The sequence below is a fragment of the Geotrypetes seraphini genome, chromosome 4 (assembly GCF_902459505.1).
Source record: "Geotrypetes seraphini chromosome 4, aGeoSer1.1, whole genome shotgun sequence".
NCBI lineage: Eukaryota > Metazoa > Chordata > Amphibia > Gymnophiona > Dermophiidae > Geotrypetes > Geotrypetes seraphini.
In genome coordinates, this window is record NC_047087.1 from 175,035,704 (window position 1) to 175,056,690 (window position 20,987).

At 44.0% G+C, this 20,987-nt stretch overlaps 1 protein-coding gene across 8 annotated transcripts in view; it reads right to left on the minus strand.

The window, feature by feature from the left end:
• HYDIN (HYDIN axonemal central pair apparatus protein) overlaps positions 1–20,987 on the minus strand; it is a 1,718,235-nt gene that overhangs the window by 1,295,535 nt on the left and 401,713 nt on the right. For all 8 annotated transcript variants that reach the window (XM_033943280.1, XM_033943278.1, XM_033943277.1 and 5 more), the window contains 2 exons: positions 8,766–8,930; positions 725–877 (listed from right to left, as the gene is read on the minus strand). In XM_033943280.1, coding sequence (XP_033799171.1) covers positions 725–877; positions 8,766–8,930 — 318 coding nt within the window. The remainder of the gene's footprint in view (positions 1–724; positions 878–8,765; positions 8,931–20,987) is intronic.

The window sequence follows — 20,987 nt, forward strand, 5'->3', positions numbered from 1 at the left end:
GGTAAACCTTACCTTGTCGGCATGTTGTACTCTGGAGCAAAAACAAAGTGAAACTAAAAAGCCGAGTTTGTGCACATGTATATGAAATAAGGGGGAGAGAGCCAATAGGGTACTATTTGGAAGTGTGCATGTCCAGGGTAAAAAAACAGGATTTAAAGGAATGAAGTAAAAACAAAAAACCATAAGATCTATCAATCAACTGAGAAACAAAACCTTGGCATACAATCTTATGAAATTAGAGAAGCTTTTAAATTGCAGAATAACAAATATCCATATAGCTTTAAAACAGCTACAGAACCAAACAGAAAGTGAAAGATAGCTGGTTACATAACAATAGTGAACTTTACATCTTAAATATGAAAGGCATTGTTGGTTGTGCATTCCTGCGTATTGGAAATCTCTGCAGTAGACAATGTAGCAGCGCATCGGGCCCCCCTGAACTCCTCGGACCCGAGGCACGTGCATACTGGGCCTACCCTTTAATCCGGCCCTGACTCTAGTGATATTGTAATACTTTCCTAAACTCAACCAAAAATCTCTTCATTTCAACAAATAAAAAGACAACTATATTAGTATGAATGCCTCATTAAATAAATAAATACAGCAGCAGAATATTAAGTAAACTTTTTTTTTGTTTGTTTCAAGGTGGATTATCTTTCCCTGTATGTTACATAAGGTTTCTGATAACAACAAATTGTTCCTTTTTAAAACATGATGTACTTACCATCTGTGCCAGAAAATGTGCCGGAATGCAAGACTGATTGGAGAGTTGAAGCGTCTTAGAAACTTCAGTTAAAACTTGAATTTTGCCAAAGTCAAACTCAATAGGTTTCACACAGACAACAGGGCCTACTCCAGTAGAAAGCAGATTGACCTCCTGGACTCAGGAAAAAAGAACACAAAGAAGGCTATGAATAGAAAACTGCTTTAAACTTGTCTCTCCTTTGTTTCCAATGAAGCACAGAAAATCTAAAAGGTATTCCACGACTCTAAATACACTGTTACAAGTATATAAGCAGCATAGTGTTAATTATGCAAATGTGATTAAATAGGAAGGTTGACCATTTTTGTATTCCATTATTTATGATCCTAAGCGACATGAAGCTGATGCTGATGCATTGATGTCCCCACCCGCACAATCTGGTATCTCCTTCCCTCCCCCCTCACCTATGATCCGGTATCTCCCCCTCTCTCTCAAGTCTCCCCTTCCTGTTGGACCAAGTGAGGCAGTGACTCAGTGTACTGATGATAAAGGGTGCCAAAATCCCAGTCCAGTATCTATCCCTCTACAAGTTTGAAGGTAGACCGGATAGGGATTTTGGCACCCTTTCTCATCAGCACCCTGGACAGGACCTCACCTGGTGCATAGGTAGAGCTGGCCCTGCCTCTTTAATGCAAGTTGGTTCCAAGGAGATTTACTAAATCACACTACCTAAGTATTTCAGTTTAGTAAATCTGGCTGTGGCAATGGGAATGCACATTGTTATGGCAAGAAAACAACCTGTGTTCCTGGTGCCACTATAGGGCTCAATTAAAAAAAAAAAAGTTTAAGTTTAAGTTTATTAGGATTTTATATACCGCCTATCAAGGTTATCTAAGCGGTTTTTACAATCAGGTACTCAAGCATTTTCCCTATCTGTCCCGGTGGGCTCACAATCTATCTAACGTACCTGGGGCTATGGAGGATTAAGTGACTTGCCCAGGGTCACAAGGAGCAGCACGGGGTTTGAACCCACAACCCCAGGGTGCTGAGGCTGTAGATCCAACCACTGCACCACACACTCCTCAAGTAGTGAAGAGTCTGAAGACCTCTCTCCCCTCCACCAAGCACATTTCTTTCTGGCTCCAGAAACTGCAATTCCTTCAACATTATGTAAAATGTTTAATAGGTTTGGAAGGGTGGGACTAAAAAACCCTGCCACCCTATAATACTCTAAAATGTTCCTCCTTCACCGGCCCCTAATCTTTCACACTTACACCTTATCATATTCTAAAGGTTTATGGCTCTCTTCCTTCCCTAGTACAGAAGTGATCCCCTGTTGTTTCTATTCTGTAGCATCAAGTTTCAAGTTTATTTACATTTGATGTATCGCTTATTACAAATTTCTAAGCGATGTACAATTTAAAAACCAGCAGATTGTGGTAATACATACAATTTTACTAATTTGGACAGTTGACAAAACAAATTTAGACAAACATGATTGAGAAGGAAGGAAGGGGAAAGTTACAGTTGCATTATTTGTTAAAATTTACATAGAGGGGAGAGTACAATAGGTATAAATAAGAAAAAAATAGGAGAAGAGAATCTTAAAAACATATGAGTTTATAAAAAAGATCATTTCATAAGTCAAATGCATCTTGAAACAAGTAAGTTTTTAACAATTTTTTAAAAGAGACAAGATCTTTTTCATTTTTAATAAAGTTTGGGAGAGAGTTCCATAATGAGGGGGCCACCACTGAAAACATATCTTTACGTCTAGTGCCAATAATTCTTAATGAAGGGACTGAAAGTTGGTTAGATAAAGATGATCTTAAGGATCGCGGAGGATTATACGGAACTATCATTTTTGATATAAAAAGGGGTTCGTTTGATATTAAAGTTTTATAAACTAGGAATAAAGTTTTAAAGGTGATTCGGTGAGAGATTGGAAGCCAGTGAGATTTGATGAGTAAGGGGGTGACATGATCGTATTTCTTAGCTTTGTGAATTAATTTAATGGCGGTATTTTGTATGCATCAGACTGCAGCAATGGCACCAGTGCACCCATGGCTCCCTTTTGCCCCTGTTCTGCTTAAGTAAGCTCTACTATTCCTGATCCTTCCAATGATTCAGGGGATCTACAGCAGACCAAAAACTAGAGGAGCGTATTTTTAGTGCTGCACATTGGCAGGTAGGAGTATATTGGCGGCAACCATCTTTTTTCTTTTTCTAGGACTGAGTGAACCCTTTCCATGATGCATCCAAGCATAATTAATCCACATGAATGGGGAATTTGAAGCCAGCCATTCATGTCATGTGCAGGGCTATAGCCTGAAGTATAGAGCTGCCTAACAGAAAAAAACGAGGGCAATATTTAAAAGCACTTATGGGTCACCAGCAGATGCTGACTCTTAAATGCTTTTTAAAAATTCTTTCAGGTAGTTTTACAGAACATTTTTCCTGTATAAAGCATGATTTACACAAAAAAAATGGTTCATATACAATTATGTGAGAGGTATACATGCATAAAATATAGGCACACAGAAACCTAGGTCCATATTTTATAAACGGTGCTTTAAGTTAGATGACCTACAAGTCGCGGCTCACCGGGGCAGGAGGGCTTGGGCTCCCTCTTGCCCTGATCTTGTTGGGGATGGGGGGAGGTGATCGCATCGAGGCAGGGAAGATAGCCAATCTCTCCTGCCGCGATAACAATGCAAAGTGCCGAGGTTGACGGCACTTCGAGATCGTTATCGCGACAGGAGAGATTGGCTATCTCCCCTGCCGTGATGCGATCATCCCTCTACCCGAACTGCCACAAACCGTGGCAGGAGAGATTGGGCATCTCTTCTGCCATGGGTCGCAGCAGTTCGGGTAGAGGGGTGATCACATCGCGGCAGGGGAGATGAGCCATCTCTCCTGCCGTGATGGTTGTAGTGGGGGGGTTAGGTTGCCGGGCCGCTGAGCTGATCGCGCCAGCCGCCATCAACTCAGTGGGCCATTTTTCGGCACTTATACCTATTTTGACTTGGTCTAAGTCAAAACGTATAAGTGCCAACTAGGCAACCTGTCAAAAGGTTTGGTTATACCTGCTGTACGCCTAGGTGTAGGTCGGCCCACCTCCTGCCCTTTCCTCTCCTCTAAAAACGCCTCTTTTCGCTCTATGCGTTTAGAGGCAGGGGAAAAGCCTAAGCTGGTTTTAGATACATCTAAAACCAGCTTTGGTTATGAGTACTTTTTTATTATTATTATGAGCCCCACAGTGTATTGTATAGTTTTAGTTTAACTTTTTAGAATGATGCATTTTATTCACAAGTGTCCTAACTGGAGAATATGGTATTAGAAGACGATCCAGAAATATTGGTGCTTTAGTTTGTTGGATTTTAAAGGTTATCAGTGCAATTTTATAAATTATTCTATGCGAGATTGGTAACCAGTGTGCTTTTTGTAACAGTGGTGTAACATGATCATATTTTTTAAAATTGGTAATAATTTTTATTGCTGTATTTTGTATAATTTGTAATCTTCTTATTTCTTTCTGAGTTACCATGATACAATGTATTGCAATAATCAAGCCTAGAAATGACCAAAGAATGAATGAGAATGTAAAGAGCTTCTGGTTTTAAGACTTTTGATAAGGATCTGATAAGACGTAACTTATAGAAACAGTTTTTAACCACTGAACTAATCTGATCGTGAAAGGAGAGTTCTTAATCTAGGAACACTCCCAGTATTTTCGTTGTCGTTACTCTTTGGAGTGGGGCGTTATCTAAGAGTATTTGCGATGAGAATTTAAGATCATTTTTCCATGGAAAAAACATTACAGAAGATTTAGTTACGTTTAGGTCCAACATATTATCTTTAAGCCATTGACTTATTTGTTTTAATTTATTATTTATATTTATTATCTCATTGGAATCAGCTGTATTTAATGGGTGCAGGAGCAAAATATCATCTGCATGGCAAAAGAAGAGAGTCCTATAGATTGACTAAGGGTAAGTAGTGGTGACAAAAAGATGTTAAATAAAAGTGGAGACAAAATTGAGTCTTGAGGTATACCATAAGAATTTGTGTAATTGTTTGATGACGAATTGTTAAAGATAACTTTGGCTGACCACTCTTGAAAATATGATTTAAACCAGTTAAGTACTTGGTCAGAAATGCCAATAGAGGTCAGTCTCTTAATAAGTAAATGATGATCAACAGTGTCAAATGCTGCAGATAAGTCAAGTGAAATCAAAAGGACAGATTTATAATGATCCAGGTGGTATTGGATATTGGTTGAATGGTTGGACCTAAAGCCTGTCTGATTAGGATGTAATATATGCGTTTTTTCTACAAAGTTGATTACGTGATTAAAGACAATCTTTTCTATTAATTTGGAAAGAAAGGGAAGATTGGTTAAAGGTTAGTAATTTGATTCAGTCGCAATTGATTCTTTTGGGTTTTTTATTATTGGACGGATGATTGCCTCTTTCCATTCTTTCGGAATAAATCCTGTGGTTAGACTAGTTTCAATCAATGTCTGAATAAAGGGACCAAAGAAAGAAAAGAAACATTTTATGAAAAGAGGAGAGATTAAATTGAAGTCTGTACCTTTAATATTAATACTTTGCAAGAGTCGTTTGAGATCTTCAAGAGTTGGTATATTGAAATTGGCACATTTGAAAGTAGGTATCATTTGTATTTGTTCTGCATCTATATTAGAATTAATTTTTAAATCAATGCTTTCTCTAATTTTCTTAATTTTATTTACAAAATAATCAGCAAGATTTTGTGCGGTAGGTTTATTTTCTAGAGCAGGATCTTCTATTCTTTTTGGAGCTGTCTTCATGAAAACAGGACCCAGCAGAGTAAGGAAGGCCTGAAGCTGGCAACAGCAGCGAATTGTAAAAGCTGCTGCTGCCCAAAGAAGGTAATGGCGCCAGGCCTTGGAGCACCGAGGCAGACCACTTCTCCCCCCTCCCAGCCGAACCCCCGCTGACCCTCCTATCTCTCCCCACCAAGTGAACCTTTCTGACCCTCCCAGCGAGAGCAGCAAACCTCCCTCCAGTAGCGTCGGCTGCTTCGCAGCTTTTTCCTGCCGGTGAAGCGTCACTGATGACGTCATCAGTGACGTGGCAGAGGGAGGAGAAAGTCGTGAAGCAGACGACGCTACTGGAGGGAGGTTTGCTGCTCTCACTGGGAGGGTGGGAGCGCGATAGGGACCGGGCTGGCTGTGCACCCCCTTAAGGCTGCACCCAGAGCGGACCACCCCCCCACCCTTGGTACGCCACTGTACTGCAGAAAGGGACCTAGGTGTTCTCATCAGGGAAGATATGAAGGCTGCCAATCAGGTGGAGAAAGCTTCAACAAAGGCCAGACAAATGCTGGATTGCATCAGAAGGAGCTTTATCAGCCGAAAGCCTGAAGTCATACTACCACTATACAGAGCCATGGTAAGACCTCATCTGGAGTACTGTGTCCAGTTTTGGAGGCCACATTATCAAAAGGATGTGAAGAGGATGGAGTCAATCCAGAGAATGGCCACTAGGATGGTATCAGGACTTAAGGACATCCCATATGAAGAACGTCTGACCAGGCTGCGCTTATATTCTCTCGAAAAGCGCAGAGAAAGGGGGGACATGATAGAAACATTCAAATACATCACGGGACGCATTGAGGTGGAGGAAGAAATCTTTTTTCTAAAGGATCCCACGGTGACAAGAGGGCATCCGCTGAAACTCAAGGGGGGAAGATTTCATGGTGACACCAGGAAGTACTTCTTCACCAAGCGGGTGATGGATCAATGGAATGGTCTTCCACGCCAGGTGGTCGAGGCCAGTAGCGTGCTCGACTTCAAGAAGCGATGGGACAAACAGGTAGGGGTACCACAGAGTTATGCTTAAAATATGGATACCCCAGGGAGGGAGGGTTAGTCTTGAGTGGGCAGACTTGTTGGACCGACGGCCCTTATCTGCCGTCATACTCTATGTTTCTTCTACAAAGCCACGCAGCACTCCGATGTCCATTAATTCTGATGTTCATTAATTCCTGATGTCCTGATTCCCGATGGTAACACTCTGATGTCCATTAATTCCCTATGGACATCAGAGCGATTACCACAGCAGCAGCCGCAAGCATGGCTTTGTAAAAGAGGGGCTAAAAATATTTTTCTTTATATTTTTTTTATGTGTTTATAATGATTTGCTAATTGCATATTATATAAAGAGGGGTCACGTCCTATATTCGGGTCATCCCCCAATGACCACCCGACACCCTCCCGGACTTCCTGCAGGCCTGCTATTAGACTGGGACAAGAGGGATCCCTCCCATCTCCTGTCCCGGCTGATATTAACAATTACCACCCTCCCTCCCTCGCATATCTTTTCCCTGATGGTCCAGTGTGTATCTCGCCCTGAACTCCTACTACCTATTTCAACACTAGTAGTCAGCGGTGCCCCCGGGCTGGCATGCAGGAGCGATCTTTTCGTGCTCCCAGCCGGCCCTGCACTGCTCCTTGATAGGCTACCACGAAAGCTGTGAGAACTGGCGGCAGCCTATCAAAGAGCGGTGCAGGGCCGGCCAGGAGCACGAGAGGCTCACACTTGCCCGGGTGCGCCACTAACTACTAGCATCGAAATCGGCAGGAATTCAGTGCGGGATATTCTGAAAACCTGGCCTGCCAGTAGATCTTGAGGACCGGAATTGGGCAGCCCTGATGTAGAGTATAATCTCAATCTCTCAAATCCACTGAGATTGCTCACAGTAGTTCTTCCATTGTGCCAAACAGAGCTTCTTTCTGTTCATAAACTGTAGCATGTATATGAGGGGGTGCTGAAAAGTTCTCAGCCCAAACAACCAATGTCTTAAATTCTAAGAGTTATTTTGCCACTGTAGCTGAAAAGAGTGTTATCTTATTCCATTAAGTGCAAATTTGCAGAAACAAAATTCTGTGTGACATTGTTCCTTCCTATTTCTCCTACTGTAAACCGCGTCGAGCTCTACGAACGTGGAGATGATGCGGTATACAAACCTAAGGATTAGATTGTTGGGCTGAAAGCTTTTCAGCACTCCCTCATAGGTTTGCTTTGGTGAAAGGGTGATTTCTGCTTTGAGTTACAAAGGACAGCCAAAGAAAAACTGGGAGGAGAACTTTGCTGAGACTTCATCAGCTGTGTTAATTTAATTCTGTAGCTGAGACTTTGTGTAGTTGAGACTTTCCTAGATTTTAATATTCAACTTTCTACAGTGCATTAGAGTGGTGGTCAGAAATAAAAAACTAGATTATGAACATTTCATTATAGGGTCATTATGGAGGAAGACTCACCCTGTCCAGGGGCTTTCCCTGATTATGTATCACTTTCTTGAGCAATATGGGGCTGGGGATGCATGGGGGGGGGGTGAGTATGTCTTTGGTTTCTATGGTGTATGTAAGGTGAGTTGTCTTTCTTTTCTTTCTTTGTAGGAGGTGGGGAATTATGAGACGTGTAGTTTGATTTGTTATATAAAAATAGGCGATTGGTATATCATGACACCTGCTTCAGTGCAAGTACTCTGTTTAATTTCAGTCTCTTGATTTAATGTAGGGAAGTTGCAACTGTGGACTTTCTTCCATTGGACATATTGTGTTTTTGCTTTTGTGCTTTGCTCTTCTTTGTTGTGATTGTGCTAGTTTTGCTTTAATAAAGAAATTATTTTTAAAAATGAACATTTCATTATGACAAGTACATAGACTGACTTGTACAAACATCCAAATTCTATGACCTCCAGAGTAAGTTAATCAATAAAGCACTTATAGACAACAGAATCTGAAATTCATATGGAACAAAACATATTTTAAAAGGTAATTAGAGAAGCTTATGAGATTTAAAAATAAACAAGAAAATAGGCCCATTATTGATGCTACTCAAAGTATATAAAAACAGATACAATTAGTTTGGTATGAGCTTAATATGCTAGGTATCTCTGGCTTAATGAAGAGACAATCATCTGAATTAGATTTAAAAAGAATATAAAGATGTCCGCTTACAGATTTCAATGACTAAAGTCATTTTACAAAAAAAGAAAAGTTATTAAATTTTACCAGGGTACGTTCTTTGCTTCCAAAGATGCACATGTAAACCTTAGTTTCAAAGATTCCAGTAATTTGGGTTTCCAGCACTAGAGGGACGGACACAGAACTGTGAGGATCAATAAGGCCTCGAGGACTGGGGCTAGAATACAACACCTGAGGTTGATTTTCAAACTCCTGGAAAGAATAACATAATAAATTAAGAAACACATTTCTTAACCAAATAAAACTACACTTACTGTATATAAATTGACCCAGATGTTGAGCTTTCAGCAGTCACTGTTTTTTCTAAATGGCAGTCACTATGGAGAAAAACAATCTATATATTCAGAAGCAGTATCTGGATATTGGATAGCTGCTGCATACCCAGATTGCGTAGGCATTTAACTGCTCTTTAAGGACAGAAGCAATATTCAGCCTCTATCATGGAAAGCTTATCTGGATAGATTTTGGATAGCCTTTTTGCTGTCCTATACCAGGTTTCAGAGCTGAAAATCACTGCTAACTAGATAACTCTGGTTTCTTTCCCAAGAACACCCTAGCACTATGGGAGAAATTCTATAACCAGCACCTAAACTTAGGTGTCAGTAGGGGCCCTGCCGATGTCTAATTGAAAAATGCAGTCAGAAATGGCAGTGTTGAAGTGCCTACCGATGCCTAAATAAAAGGCAGATGCAATGGCCATTGGAATTGCAGCTAGGTAGCCTTTTTAGGCCGCAGAATGCTGGCGTTAGGTGGGCTAAAGCGGCTACCTAGCTGCGATTCACGCCAAGATAGGCAGCTGAAATGTAGGTCTGGAAAACCCTGGCCTACATTTCAGGCACCTATCTTTGCCACTAGACTGCAGCAGCCAATCGTGACAGGGAAATTCCCCCCTTCCCCCAGCAGCAAGGACTCCCCAAAGCCGTAATTCTGTAACCGGTGCCCAAGTCGGATTGTCTGTCAATCATTTAAGGGCGCTGGTTACAGAATTGCAGCTTTGGGGCGTCCTTCCCACTCAGCTGATGGGGGAGGGGGGAATTCCTCTGCCACGATCAGCTGAGCCAACAGTCGTAGACAGAGACCCCCCCAACCGGCAGGAGGGATGCCCAATCTCTCCTGACACCACTATCCCACAACATCCCCGGCAGGAGGGATACCCACTCACTCCTGTCGGCACCCCCCTAACATCCCAAACAGGAGGAATTCTCTCTCCCTTCTGCCAACACCCCCAAACACATGACCCCCTGAACACTCCCCCCTCCCCGTACCTTTATCTGCAAGTCCGCCTGGAGGGATGCCTACATTCTGTGGCCAGCAGGTCCGCCTATTCAGAATAGCAGCCTTTCCCTTCCCAATGCATCCTGGGATGCACCGAGGAGGGGCCTAAGGCCCTGATTGACCCAGGTATCTAGGCCCCTTCCCGATTGGCCAGATTTCTAAGGCCACTCCCATGGGACAGGCTGAGTGCTGACTTTTGGAGAGAATTCTGAACTTTATGCCACATTTTTATGCCCTTATCGACACAGCAAGACAACACCTCAGCATTGGAAAAAAAATGCTGCTCATACAGTTGGACCTGACGGCGGCATTTGACCTGGTAGACCATAACATCCTACTGCAAATCTTGGACTCAATAGGCATCTCAGATAAAGTATACTCATGGTTTGAAGGTTTCTTAAAATCCAGAACATACAAAGTAAAATCAGACAAAGAAAAATCCAAACCTTGGTCCAACCCCTGCGGCGTTCCACAAGGGTCCCCACTGTCCCCTACTCTCTTCAACCTATATTCGGCCTCTCTTGGCGTTTACCTGAACAAACAAGGCCTATCCTCTTATAGCTATGCTGATGACATCATCATCCTCATTCCTTTCGACCAACCAATGCTCTTAATGTCAGACACACTACACAGAACTCTAGCTACAGTTACAACTTGAATGGAAGACCACAAACTAAAACTCAACCCAGACAAAACTAAATTCATCCTCCCAGAAAATAACAAAATCCCAACCATAACCAACTTAGAAATCAACTCTATCAACTACCCTTTGCAAACCACCCTAAAACTTCTAGGTATGACTATTGACAGAGGCTGCACCATGCAACCACAAATTAACAAAACAATACAGAAATCTTTCGCAGTTATGAGAAACCTTAGACAAGTCCGAAAATTCTTCGAAAAAACACAATTTCAGCTCCTAGTACAATCTCTAATCCTAAGTATCCTAGACTATTGCAACATCCTCTACCTCCCCTGCCCTGCAATAATGATTAAACAACTACAGACAATTCAAAATACAGCTCTGAGACTCGTCTATTCATTGAAAAAACATGATCACATTACTGAGGCATTCATCAATTCTCATTGGCTTCCAATCCAATAAAGAATACAATTTAAATTCTACTGTATACTATTTAAAACTATAAATGGAGACAGCCCAACCTACCTAAACGACCGCCTCATCCAAATCACCTCTACCAGGCATAGAAAAACACCCCCCCCCCATTCACTTACCCCCCAATCAAAGAAGTAAAACGGAAAAAAATATACAACGGACTACTGGTCACTCAGGCAGCGAAGATAGACAACCAAGTCTCCAACCTATTGACAACAACCCCAGACTACAAGATGTTCAGAAAGGAAATAAAAACTATACTCTTCAAGAAATCCCTTAATAAAGCTTAATACCATGATAAAGCTTAACCCCCCCCCCCTCTTACCATCCCCTCCCTAACCCCAGATCCCACTTTTCCCTCTCTTGGAAACCTTCTCTGATCTAACATTGTAACCCTTCTTCCATAACTCTTTTTATAATCCGCTTTGAACCGAAAGGTAATGGCAGAATAGAAATCTGTAATATAATGTAATGTAATGTAATTTTCTGGATTTTATTTTTGGTTGTTTGTGCTCTAATACTTGGCAATATAGTGAATGCATGAACTGCCACACAGAGGAGGGCATAATGGCCCTAACAGCCTGTGCAGCTGTAATAAGGCTTTGTAAGTAAGTCTTAAGGCTCTGACAAACCAGGGTTATTGAACTGTGGATTCTTAGTTTGGTCTTTTTGTTGAGGCCAGAATAAAATACCACATTTCTTTTTGGGACTGTTGCCAAAAATGTTATTCTGTCTTTTCTATTTTTTGCCATAAATAAGTGGATGTTATCATCTTGGTATGGTTTTCCCCTTTGTGGAAGCACGCTGGACTTAATTCATATTGCCAGCTGGGGCCTCTGCCCATGACTCGGGGACCAGCTATGAAAAAATGGGCCTCCCCAATGAATAGCACCAGGGACCAACATCCCCCCTCCCTCCGCACCAGTGAAAAACAGCAGGAGGGATGCCCATTCCCTCCTGCCATGCTGATCCCCCTACCCCCACCCAACATGAGAAAAAATTTTCAGGGGGGATGCCCACTCTCTAGGGTGGGGCCTTAGGCATCAGAGCCAATCAGGGTCTAAGGTCCTCCTCATACATCATATGATGCACCGGGGAGGGGACGGCCTGCCATTTTGGATTGATGGGCCTAGGAGCAGGAGACTGAACTTGTCTCCTGCTCCTGAATTCTAACTAAGATACGGGTTCAGGGGAGCATTCGGTGGCAGGAGAGAGTGGGCATCCTTTGTCAATTTTTTCTTGTGCGGGGTGTGAGGGGCTGGCATGGCAGGAGGGAGTGGGCAATCCTCCTGCCAATTTTTTTTCATGTGGTGGGGGTCAGCATGGCAGGAACATTCGGTGGCAGGAGAGAGTGGGCATCCTTTCTGTCAATTTTTTCTTGTGCGGGGTGTGGGGGGCTGGCATGGCAGGAGGGAGTGGGCAATCCTCCTGCCAATTTTTTTCCGTGTGGTGGGGGTCAGCATGGCAGGAGGATGTGGGCATCCCTCCTGCTTATTTTCGCTGGCGTGGGGCGTGGGTCAGTTTCTGGTGCTGGTTCGTCAGGGGGATGCCGGGGAGAGCCGTTATTGGCCAGGGAGGGGGGGGAGGGCTTTTTTCTTTCTTTTCTTATGAGATAGATATTGAGAATGTGTATCATATGGACAACATCAATTTCCATTTTAAAAAAAGTTTTCCTGCCCCAAACAGCTGAGTGTCAGGAGGTTTCCACTGCCTTTCAGCTGTTCGGACTTCCCCTGCCGACTCTGCGCATGTATGAGAGTCACTCTCACAGCAATCAATCAGACGGGAGAGCAAAAAAATTAGGTTCTTACATTTGCTAATCTTCTTACTTGTAAATCCTCACTTTATTCCAGGACCAGTGGGTTATTTCCCTCCATGCGCCTGGATCTATAGGAAGCCTCAAAACTTCAGAAACTTTTACCCCTCTCCCACTCATACCTCATCACTGAGCATGCTCCTATGTACAGCAATCAGGAACATCTGTAGAGGAGAAGAACAAGAGAGAGAGGAACGGGGAACTCCCTGGCAAGCAAATCAATTCTGCTCATATAAACAAATGCAACAACAATGCAACACAAAATAACAGGTTATGAAACACTGAAAACCTGAATGACAAAACAGTGCTATAAAGAGACACAACCGGCACTGACAAAATGGAGCATTTGAACTAGGGAATCCCCCAAAATTAAGTGCTAAACCCAGTCTGATGGCACTCTTATAAAGGCTGGACAGCAACAGAAATTCAGCTTACCAGTTCTTGTAAGGCAGACAATCGGCAAATCAGGGTGGGACTGATGAGCCCGCTACCAATACAGAGGCACCAAAAGCAGCATTCTGCTAGGCCGTCACATCGATCCTGTAAAACTTGGTGAATGTATGCAAGGAGGACCAGGTAGCAGCCCTACAAATCTTATCCAGAGACATAGCTAACCACTATGCCCAAGAGGAAGAAATTCCTCTAGACGAATGAGCCCGCACCCTGGGGGGGGGGGGGGGGTGCCTTCTTTCTGGCCGCCACATAAGCTACACAAATGGCCATGCAAATCTACCTGGAAATGGTAGTCTTAGAGGCTGGCCTACCTTGGTGGGCAGGACCGGCCAGAACAAACAGATGGTCAGAAAGGCGAAACTCGTTGGTGACCTCCAGATACCAGATACCGCAACAAAAGTCTGTGCACGTCCAAGGAGCGCAACACCCGGTCCTGTTCCCTCAAACCAGAAGCAGCAAAAGCAGGAAGCCAGACTTCCTGATCCACATGGAAAGCGGAAACCACTTTCGGAAAAAAAGAAGGAACAGTATGCAGCATCACTGCGATATCCGTAATACACAGAAAGGGATTCCTGCAGGAGAGAGCCTGAAGCTCCAAAATCCTGCGGGCTGAAGAAATAGCCACAAGGAAGACCGTCTTGATCGTGAGATGCCTGCTCTAGAGGCTCATACAGGGGACAAGCCAGAGAGTGAAGAACCAAATGAAGGTTCCAGGTCAGACAGGGAAAGTGCAAGGGAGGCCTTAGTCGTAATGTGCTCCGCAGAAAACAAACCACATCCAGATGAACTACCAAGAGCCCCTCAGGGAAGGAGGGCCCAGACACGAAAGACCAGCAATCTGAACCCAGAGCGAAGCAACTGTTAGATCTTTCCTCAGGCCATCCTGCAGAAACTCCAGGACCTAAGGAATCAATGGAAAAGAAGGGTCCACCTGTCTCAGGGTGCACCAAACCAGGTAACACCCCCAAGCCTTTGCTTAGGCCGCCACTGTGGACTTCTGTTTGCTGTGAAACAACTTGGCAATCGCTGCCGAAGAATAGCCCTGGCCAATCAAGGCAGCGCACTCAAGAGCAATGCCATAAGACCAAATTGGTCCAGATCCTGCATTGCAATCGGATCCTGTGTAAGGAGGTGAGAATGACAAGGTAACCAGAGCACCCGATCCTGCCGGAGCTGAACCGAGTCAGCATACCATGGCTGCCTTGGCCAATCAGGTGCCACCAAAATCCCCGGCCCTTGTGTCTGCTATCTGCCTCAACAGATGCCTTATCATGGGCCATGGGCCAGGGCTGAACCTGAGCATCCAGGCCTTCGCTGCCTGCCTCTAGACAATGACTGAAGAACCGATCTGTCTTTTTGTAGGCCACAGTTGCCATGAGGTTGAACATGGGGTACCCCCACTGATCCGCTATTCAATTGAATGCTCTTTGAGAGAGTGCCCGCTATGGATTCCAGCACAAAAGCAGAGCCTCTTGCAGCAGATGCTGATGGACTCTGGCCCATGGGACCACATCAATCATTGCTACCATGGTCCCCAGAACCTGGAGATACTGCCACACCATCGGGCCAGAAGGTCTCTGATAACCTATTGTAGCTTCTCCTGACGGGACTTGGGTAAAAACACTGTGTTCTGACCCATGTGAATTTGAACTCCCAGGTACTCCAAATCTTGGGTGGGCTCGAGGTGACTCTTCCTTAAATTGATCACGCACCCCAGATGTTGCAGCAAGTGCACCACTTGCTGGACTGCCAGACGCCCCTTGGACAACGCACCATCTCCATGCGGATTCGTGGAACCATCAGGGCTGCATTGACCGCTTTGAGGTCCAGAATTGGTCTTCAAACGTCGGATCCTTTCTTTGGAATGATGAAGTATACCAAGTATCTCCCAGAGCCTAAGTCTCACTCTGGCACAGGTTTGGTTGCCGCAACATCCAGAAGTCTGTGGACTGTGTCCTGCACTCAAACCACCTTCTCGAGATGGCCTGCAGGGGAATCCAGAAAATACTCGGTCAGAGGACAGAGAAATTCCAATTTGTAGTCATCACTGAGAACCTCTAGAACCCAGAGGTCAGAGGTGATAACCCCCATTCCGTCAGAAAGGCCAACAACCCCCCCCCCCCCAAAGTGTGGAGGAGACATTGGCCTGGTATCAGAACCGTTTCTTAGCGAAATCTGCCAGCCAATTTGCTGCAGATTGCTGACGCTGGGGCCTGCTGAAGCATGATCTGGCCAATGAAGAAGACAGTTGTCCTGTGGAAGGACCTGAGTACGGACGAGAATGCTGGAAGGAACAAATATTAGAATGCCCAGAATTCTTAGAAGGGTGGGACCTACTCTCAGATAATACCATGGGTTTACGATCCTGAACATTGGCTATAAGGTCATCTAGACCCTGGCCGAACAAGAGCTGACCCTTAAAGGGCAACCGGCTCAACATAGCCTTAGAAGAGGAATCCTCAGACCATAGTTGGATCCATAACATGCTGCGAGCCAAAACAGAATAAACACCCAGCTTGGTGAAAATTTCAAGATGTTGTACAAGGCTTCAGATGAGAAAATCCAAATCACGAAGCACCACAGTTCAAGATCATGGTGCAGCTTGGAAAGGCACACCCTAGCCACGAAGGATGACGCCGTCACCACTTCAACACTAGCTGTGGCCGACTCAAACATTTGCTTAAGGATGAAATACATGCGTTGGTCCTGGACATTCTTCAGGACCACCCCCGTCCCCCATTGCTGAGGAGAGATGTGCGCTTGGTGACCTGCGACACCAAAGAATCCACCTTTGGATGAGTAAAGCACTTATTAAGAACATAAGAACATAAGCGTTGCCTCCGCTTAGGCAAACCATAGGTCTATCTTGCCCAGCGGTCCGCACCCGCAGCGGCCCATCAGGCCTATTGCCTGAAACAGTGGTCCCTGACTAATTTTTTAACTTACCTCTACCTCTATTCTTATCTGTACCCTTCTATCCCTTTGTCCTCCAAGTACCTAAACAAAGCTTCTTTGAAGCCCTGTAGCGTGCTTCTGCTTACTACATCCTCCGGAAGCGCATTCCATGTATCCACCACCCTCTGTGTGAAGAAGAACTTCCTGGCATTTGATCTAAACCTCTCCCCTTTCAATTTCTCTGAGTGCCCCCTTGTACGTGTGGTTCCCCTTAATTTGAAAAGTCTGTCCCTGTCTATTTTTTCTATACCCTTCATGATCTTGAAGGTTTCTATCATGTCTCCTCTAAGTCTCCGCTTTTCCAGGGAGAAAAGCCCCAACTCTTTTAGTCTGTCAGTATATGAGAGGTCCTCCATGCCCTTTATTAGTTTAGTTGCTCTTCTCTGGACTTTCTCAAGTACTGCCATGTCCTTCTTGAGGTGCGGCGACCAGTACTGAACACAGTACTCCAACCCTCTGCTTCCTGTCCGCCAGCCAGTTTTTGATCCATCGGTGGACCTCCCCTTGCACCCCGTGGTTCCATAGCTTCCTTAGCAGTCTTTCGTGTGGCACTTTGTCGAAGGCTTTTTGGAAGTCAAGGTAAATGATGTCTATGGATTCCCCTTTATCCACCTGTCTTGTTACCCCCTCAAAGAAGTATAATAAGTTCGTGAGGCATGACCTGCCCTTGCAGAAGCCATGCTGACTCGACTTTAGCTGCCCATTCTTTTCGATGTGTTCCCAGATGCTGTCTTTAATCAGCGCTTCCATCATCTTTCCCGGGACCGAGGTCAAGCTCACCGGCCTGTAGTTTCCCGGGTCTCCCCTTGAGCCTTTTTTGAAGATGGGCGTGACATTTGCTATTTTCCAGTCCCCTGGAATCTCTCCAGTTTTTAAGGATAGGTTGCATATTTGTCGAAGTGTCTCAGCTATTTCATTTCTTAGTTCCTTGAGTACCCTTGGGTGAAAGCCATCCAGACCTGGTGATTTGTCGCTCCTTAGGATTTGTCGCTCCGTGGGATAAAGCTGCGCCAGGGCTCAAACACATTTCAAGGGACCCTCAGGGGTCTCCCAGACATCAAGGTCAAGATGATCAGGAAGAGAGGCAAAATGTGGCCTCTGGTCACTCGAGAGGGAACATTCAGCAGTGACCTGCTGCTCTGACTGTAGTGTCAATTCCAGCAGAAAGTCAGAAATACAATCAGCAAGGTGTGCAGATTTGACAAATCTGCGCACAATGGGGTCCTCCCCTAAAACACATGCTCTGCACTGGTCTGGATTCCGAAGATCTGCCAGATTCGTCACATCAGTGATTGTCGAAGACCTGCCTTCGAAAGCAGAGGGATGGAAGAAAAATATCTGGCGCAACTACGGACATAGTTATCTTATGCACTGGTACCCCAGCCAGAAGGCAAGAAGAACTACCTGGTCCACCGGAGCAGGGACCCTGTGACCGGTACAGAGGACGGTGAAAGGGAAACAGGCAGAAAATTTAATTAAAAATGCCTGATAAAGGACAACCACAAATTACAGGGAAAACTCATCCTCCATGGCGGGAGCTAAGCACTGCACCTCAGGTGTGGACTGTTTGGAGGATTTGCAAGGGATATTGCCAAAAACACACTTGCATTTCACCAAAACGACGCCAGCATACTCCCCAGGGTCTACTGATGCCATTTTCATGGGAGTCGGGGCAGAAGGCACTTGAAGACCCTTTCTGGGGTCCATAGGCACCGCATCCTGGCAAATCTCACCCTCCTCGTGGGCCGCAGCACATGTGAAACACGGCCATGCAATCGACAGCCATCCATCACAAATTAGGCATGAATCCAACCAATCCTACCATGGGGAGGCCATCTATATAGTTTTCTTGCAAAAACGTAACTTGGAAATAGGAAAAATAACTCTAAAATCAAATCATGAAAAATCTAAGATGGCCGATTTTGACTAAAAATAGTCCAGGAAATCACAGGAACTCACAAAAAATGGTGATTTGGGGATTTTAGAGGTGGGCACGGGTAGGGCAAGCAGGGAAACTTCCTAAAAAACCCTTTTTAAGATCCCCCCATCCCAAAAGAATCATTGATTTAGGCTGTCAGCCCTTACTCACTGAATATGCTGAATGGAAACACACTGCAGACACAACAGAAATTGCTGACAGGGAACTGGAAATTGCCTCAGAGAACTGGAAACCTGGAGTCCAAATCTTCTGATTGCCCCACCGGCCTGTTCCAAAGCTGGAGACCTCCGCCATCCTCAGACATACCGCACAGACACCTGGCGAAGGAACGCAATCTGGCTCCGATCCTGGTCGTCCCTCCACGGAACCATTCAGCCTGCACTCTACCTACTAGCAGATGAACCTGGGGTGAGCAAGCTCCTGAGGGAACAGTCCCTGAGCTCCGATCCAAGTTTCCAAGTTAATTTATAATTTGATATACTGACCATCGAACATGTATCTGGTAGGTTTACAATGCTAAAAAATATAAAATTTAAAATAAAAGAAGAGTGCGGTGAAGGCAAGGTTATGAAGAGGACATTGACATAAACAGATGAGAGGAATTTGGGGCGGGGAAGATTAATAATTACATCAACAGCAGGCTGTCCAGGGGCTTACTGCTTAGCAGGGAATCTTGCAGAAGCAGACATTCTCCAACAGTTTGCAATCTCCCACAGTCAAGGATGTCCCTGCAGGGAACCTCCACAGCACAAGGATGAAAACTGTGAACGAAAAATACTGAAAGATCACAGAATAAAACACGAGCAGAAAAGATAAGCTCCTACAGCCTGTCCTATAGGAAGAAAGACTGCTGTACACAGGAGCATGCTCACTGATGAGAGGGAGGGGGTAAAAGCCTCTGAAGTTTTGAGGCTTTCTACAGATCCTGGCAGGTGGAGGGAAATAACCCACTGATTCCGGAATAAAGTGGGATTGTACAAGAAACGGGGATTACGACGAACCTCCGTACGAGTCATTTGAATGCCAAATTTTTTTGTGCATCAATAGCTTCTTTAGAATTGGCCCAAAATCAGATCAGAGTGGACCCATGCAGTCTTACTGATCCTGTTTAGTGCATTTAGCTCTTAATTAGAAGCTCTTTAAAAAAGGAGTTTGAGTCATGATTTTTGAGAGGAGGAGTCACTTTGAAGTAGACTTGCTGATGGCAGGAAAGTATTAAAAAATACTTTTAGGAGACAGGAAGCAGCCGGTCTTGGAAGTTCAGGCAGAAAGAACATAATAGCCTTACTGAGTCAGACCAATGGTCCATCAAGCGCAGTAGTCCGTTCTCACTGTGGCCAATCCAGGTCCCTAGTACCTAGCCAAAACCCAAGGAGTAGCAACATTTCATGTTACCAATCCAGGGCAAGCAGTGGTTTCCTCCATGTCTTTCTCAATATGGACTTTTCCTCCAGGAAATTGTCCAAACTTTTCTTAAAACCAGCTACACTATCTGCTCTTACCACAACCTCTGGCAATGCGTTCCAGAGCGTACCTATTCTCTGAGTGACTAAAACTAAACTAAACTAAAACTTAGTTTTATAGACCGGGTCTTCAGCCAAAAGGTGCTGGACTTTGTTTACAATAATGCAAGTATAGTACATAAATATGGAAGAAGAATGTAATCTAGAATGGCTTAATTTCCAAAGTGTTTAGTAAATGAGAAAGTTTTCAGAACTTTCCAAAATAAAACAAAGGGACCTACACTTCTAAGTGAAAGCGGTAACTCATTCCAGAGCTCAGTTAGTTTGAAAATGAAAGAGTGGCTGAGTCTCTTGAAAGTTCTCTTTTTACCCCTAAGGAAAGAAAATGTAAGTTTTAATTTATTTGAATTCCTAGCAAGATGAGATTTGTGTACATTCCAATCTAAGAACCAATGTAATAAAAATGCAAAGAGAATTTTAAATGCAATACAAATGCACTTAAATTGAATTCTAAGATACACTGGAAGCCATTGTAATTCCTTGAGCAATGGGGTTACGTGATCAAATTTACTCTTTCCAAAAATGAGTTTGGCAGCGGTGCTCTGTATCAATTGAAGTCTCTGCAGATTGACCTTTGAGAGACCCAGGTACATTGAGTTGAAATAATCTTACCTTGTCATGATAATTGACTGAACCAATACAGAGAAGTGTTGTTGATGAAAGAGCACTCTCACTCTTCTCAGGATACGGAGGCTAAAGGAACACTTTTTAACAAGAGAATTTAGCTGATCCTTAAATGTAAGAGATGAATCAATAACAATACACAATATTAGTGAGGAAAACTCAATTTTCAGAGGTTCTCCTGAGTCTAAGGTCATAGCTGAGGGAAGAGAATCTAACTTTGGACCAATCTATAAGAATTTGGTCTTAGCAGCATTCAATTTCATCTGGACCATCATCGCCCAGACCAAAGCTTAGCAATGCAATGGATAATATTGGGTGTTAGATTAACAAGATCTGGATCAACTTCAAGTAATATGAAGATGACATCAGCGTACGTTAATAGAGTTTCCTGAATATTCAAGTCATAGTATTTCAAAGTACTCCTGTAGATATTAAATAATATTGGAGACAATGGGGAGCCCTAGGGACCATCAAAAAGGGCTCTCCAAGATTGTGAATTAGATCCTTCCATATTAACTGAGTAAGAGCGGGAGGATAGAAATTTATT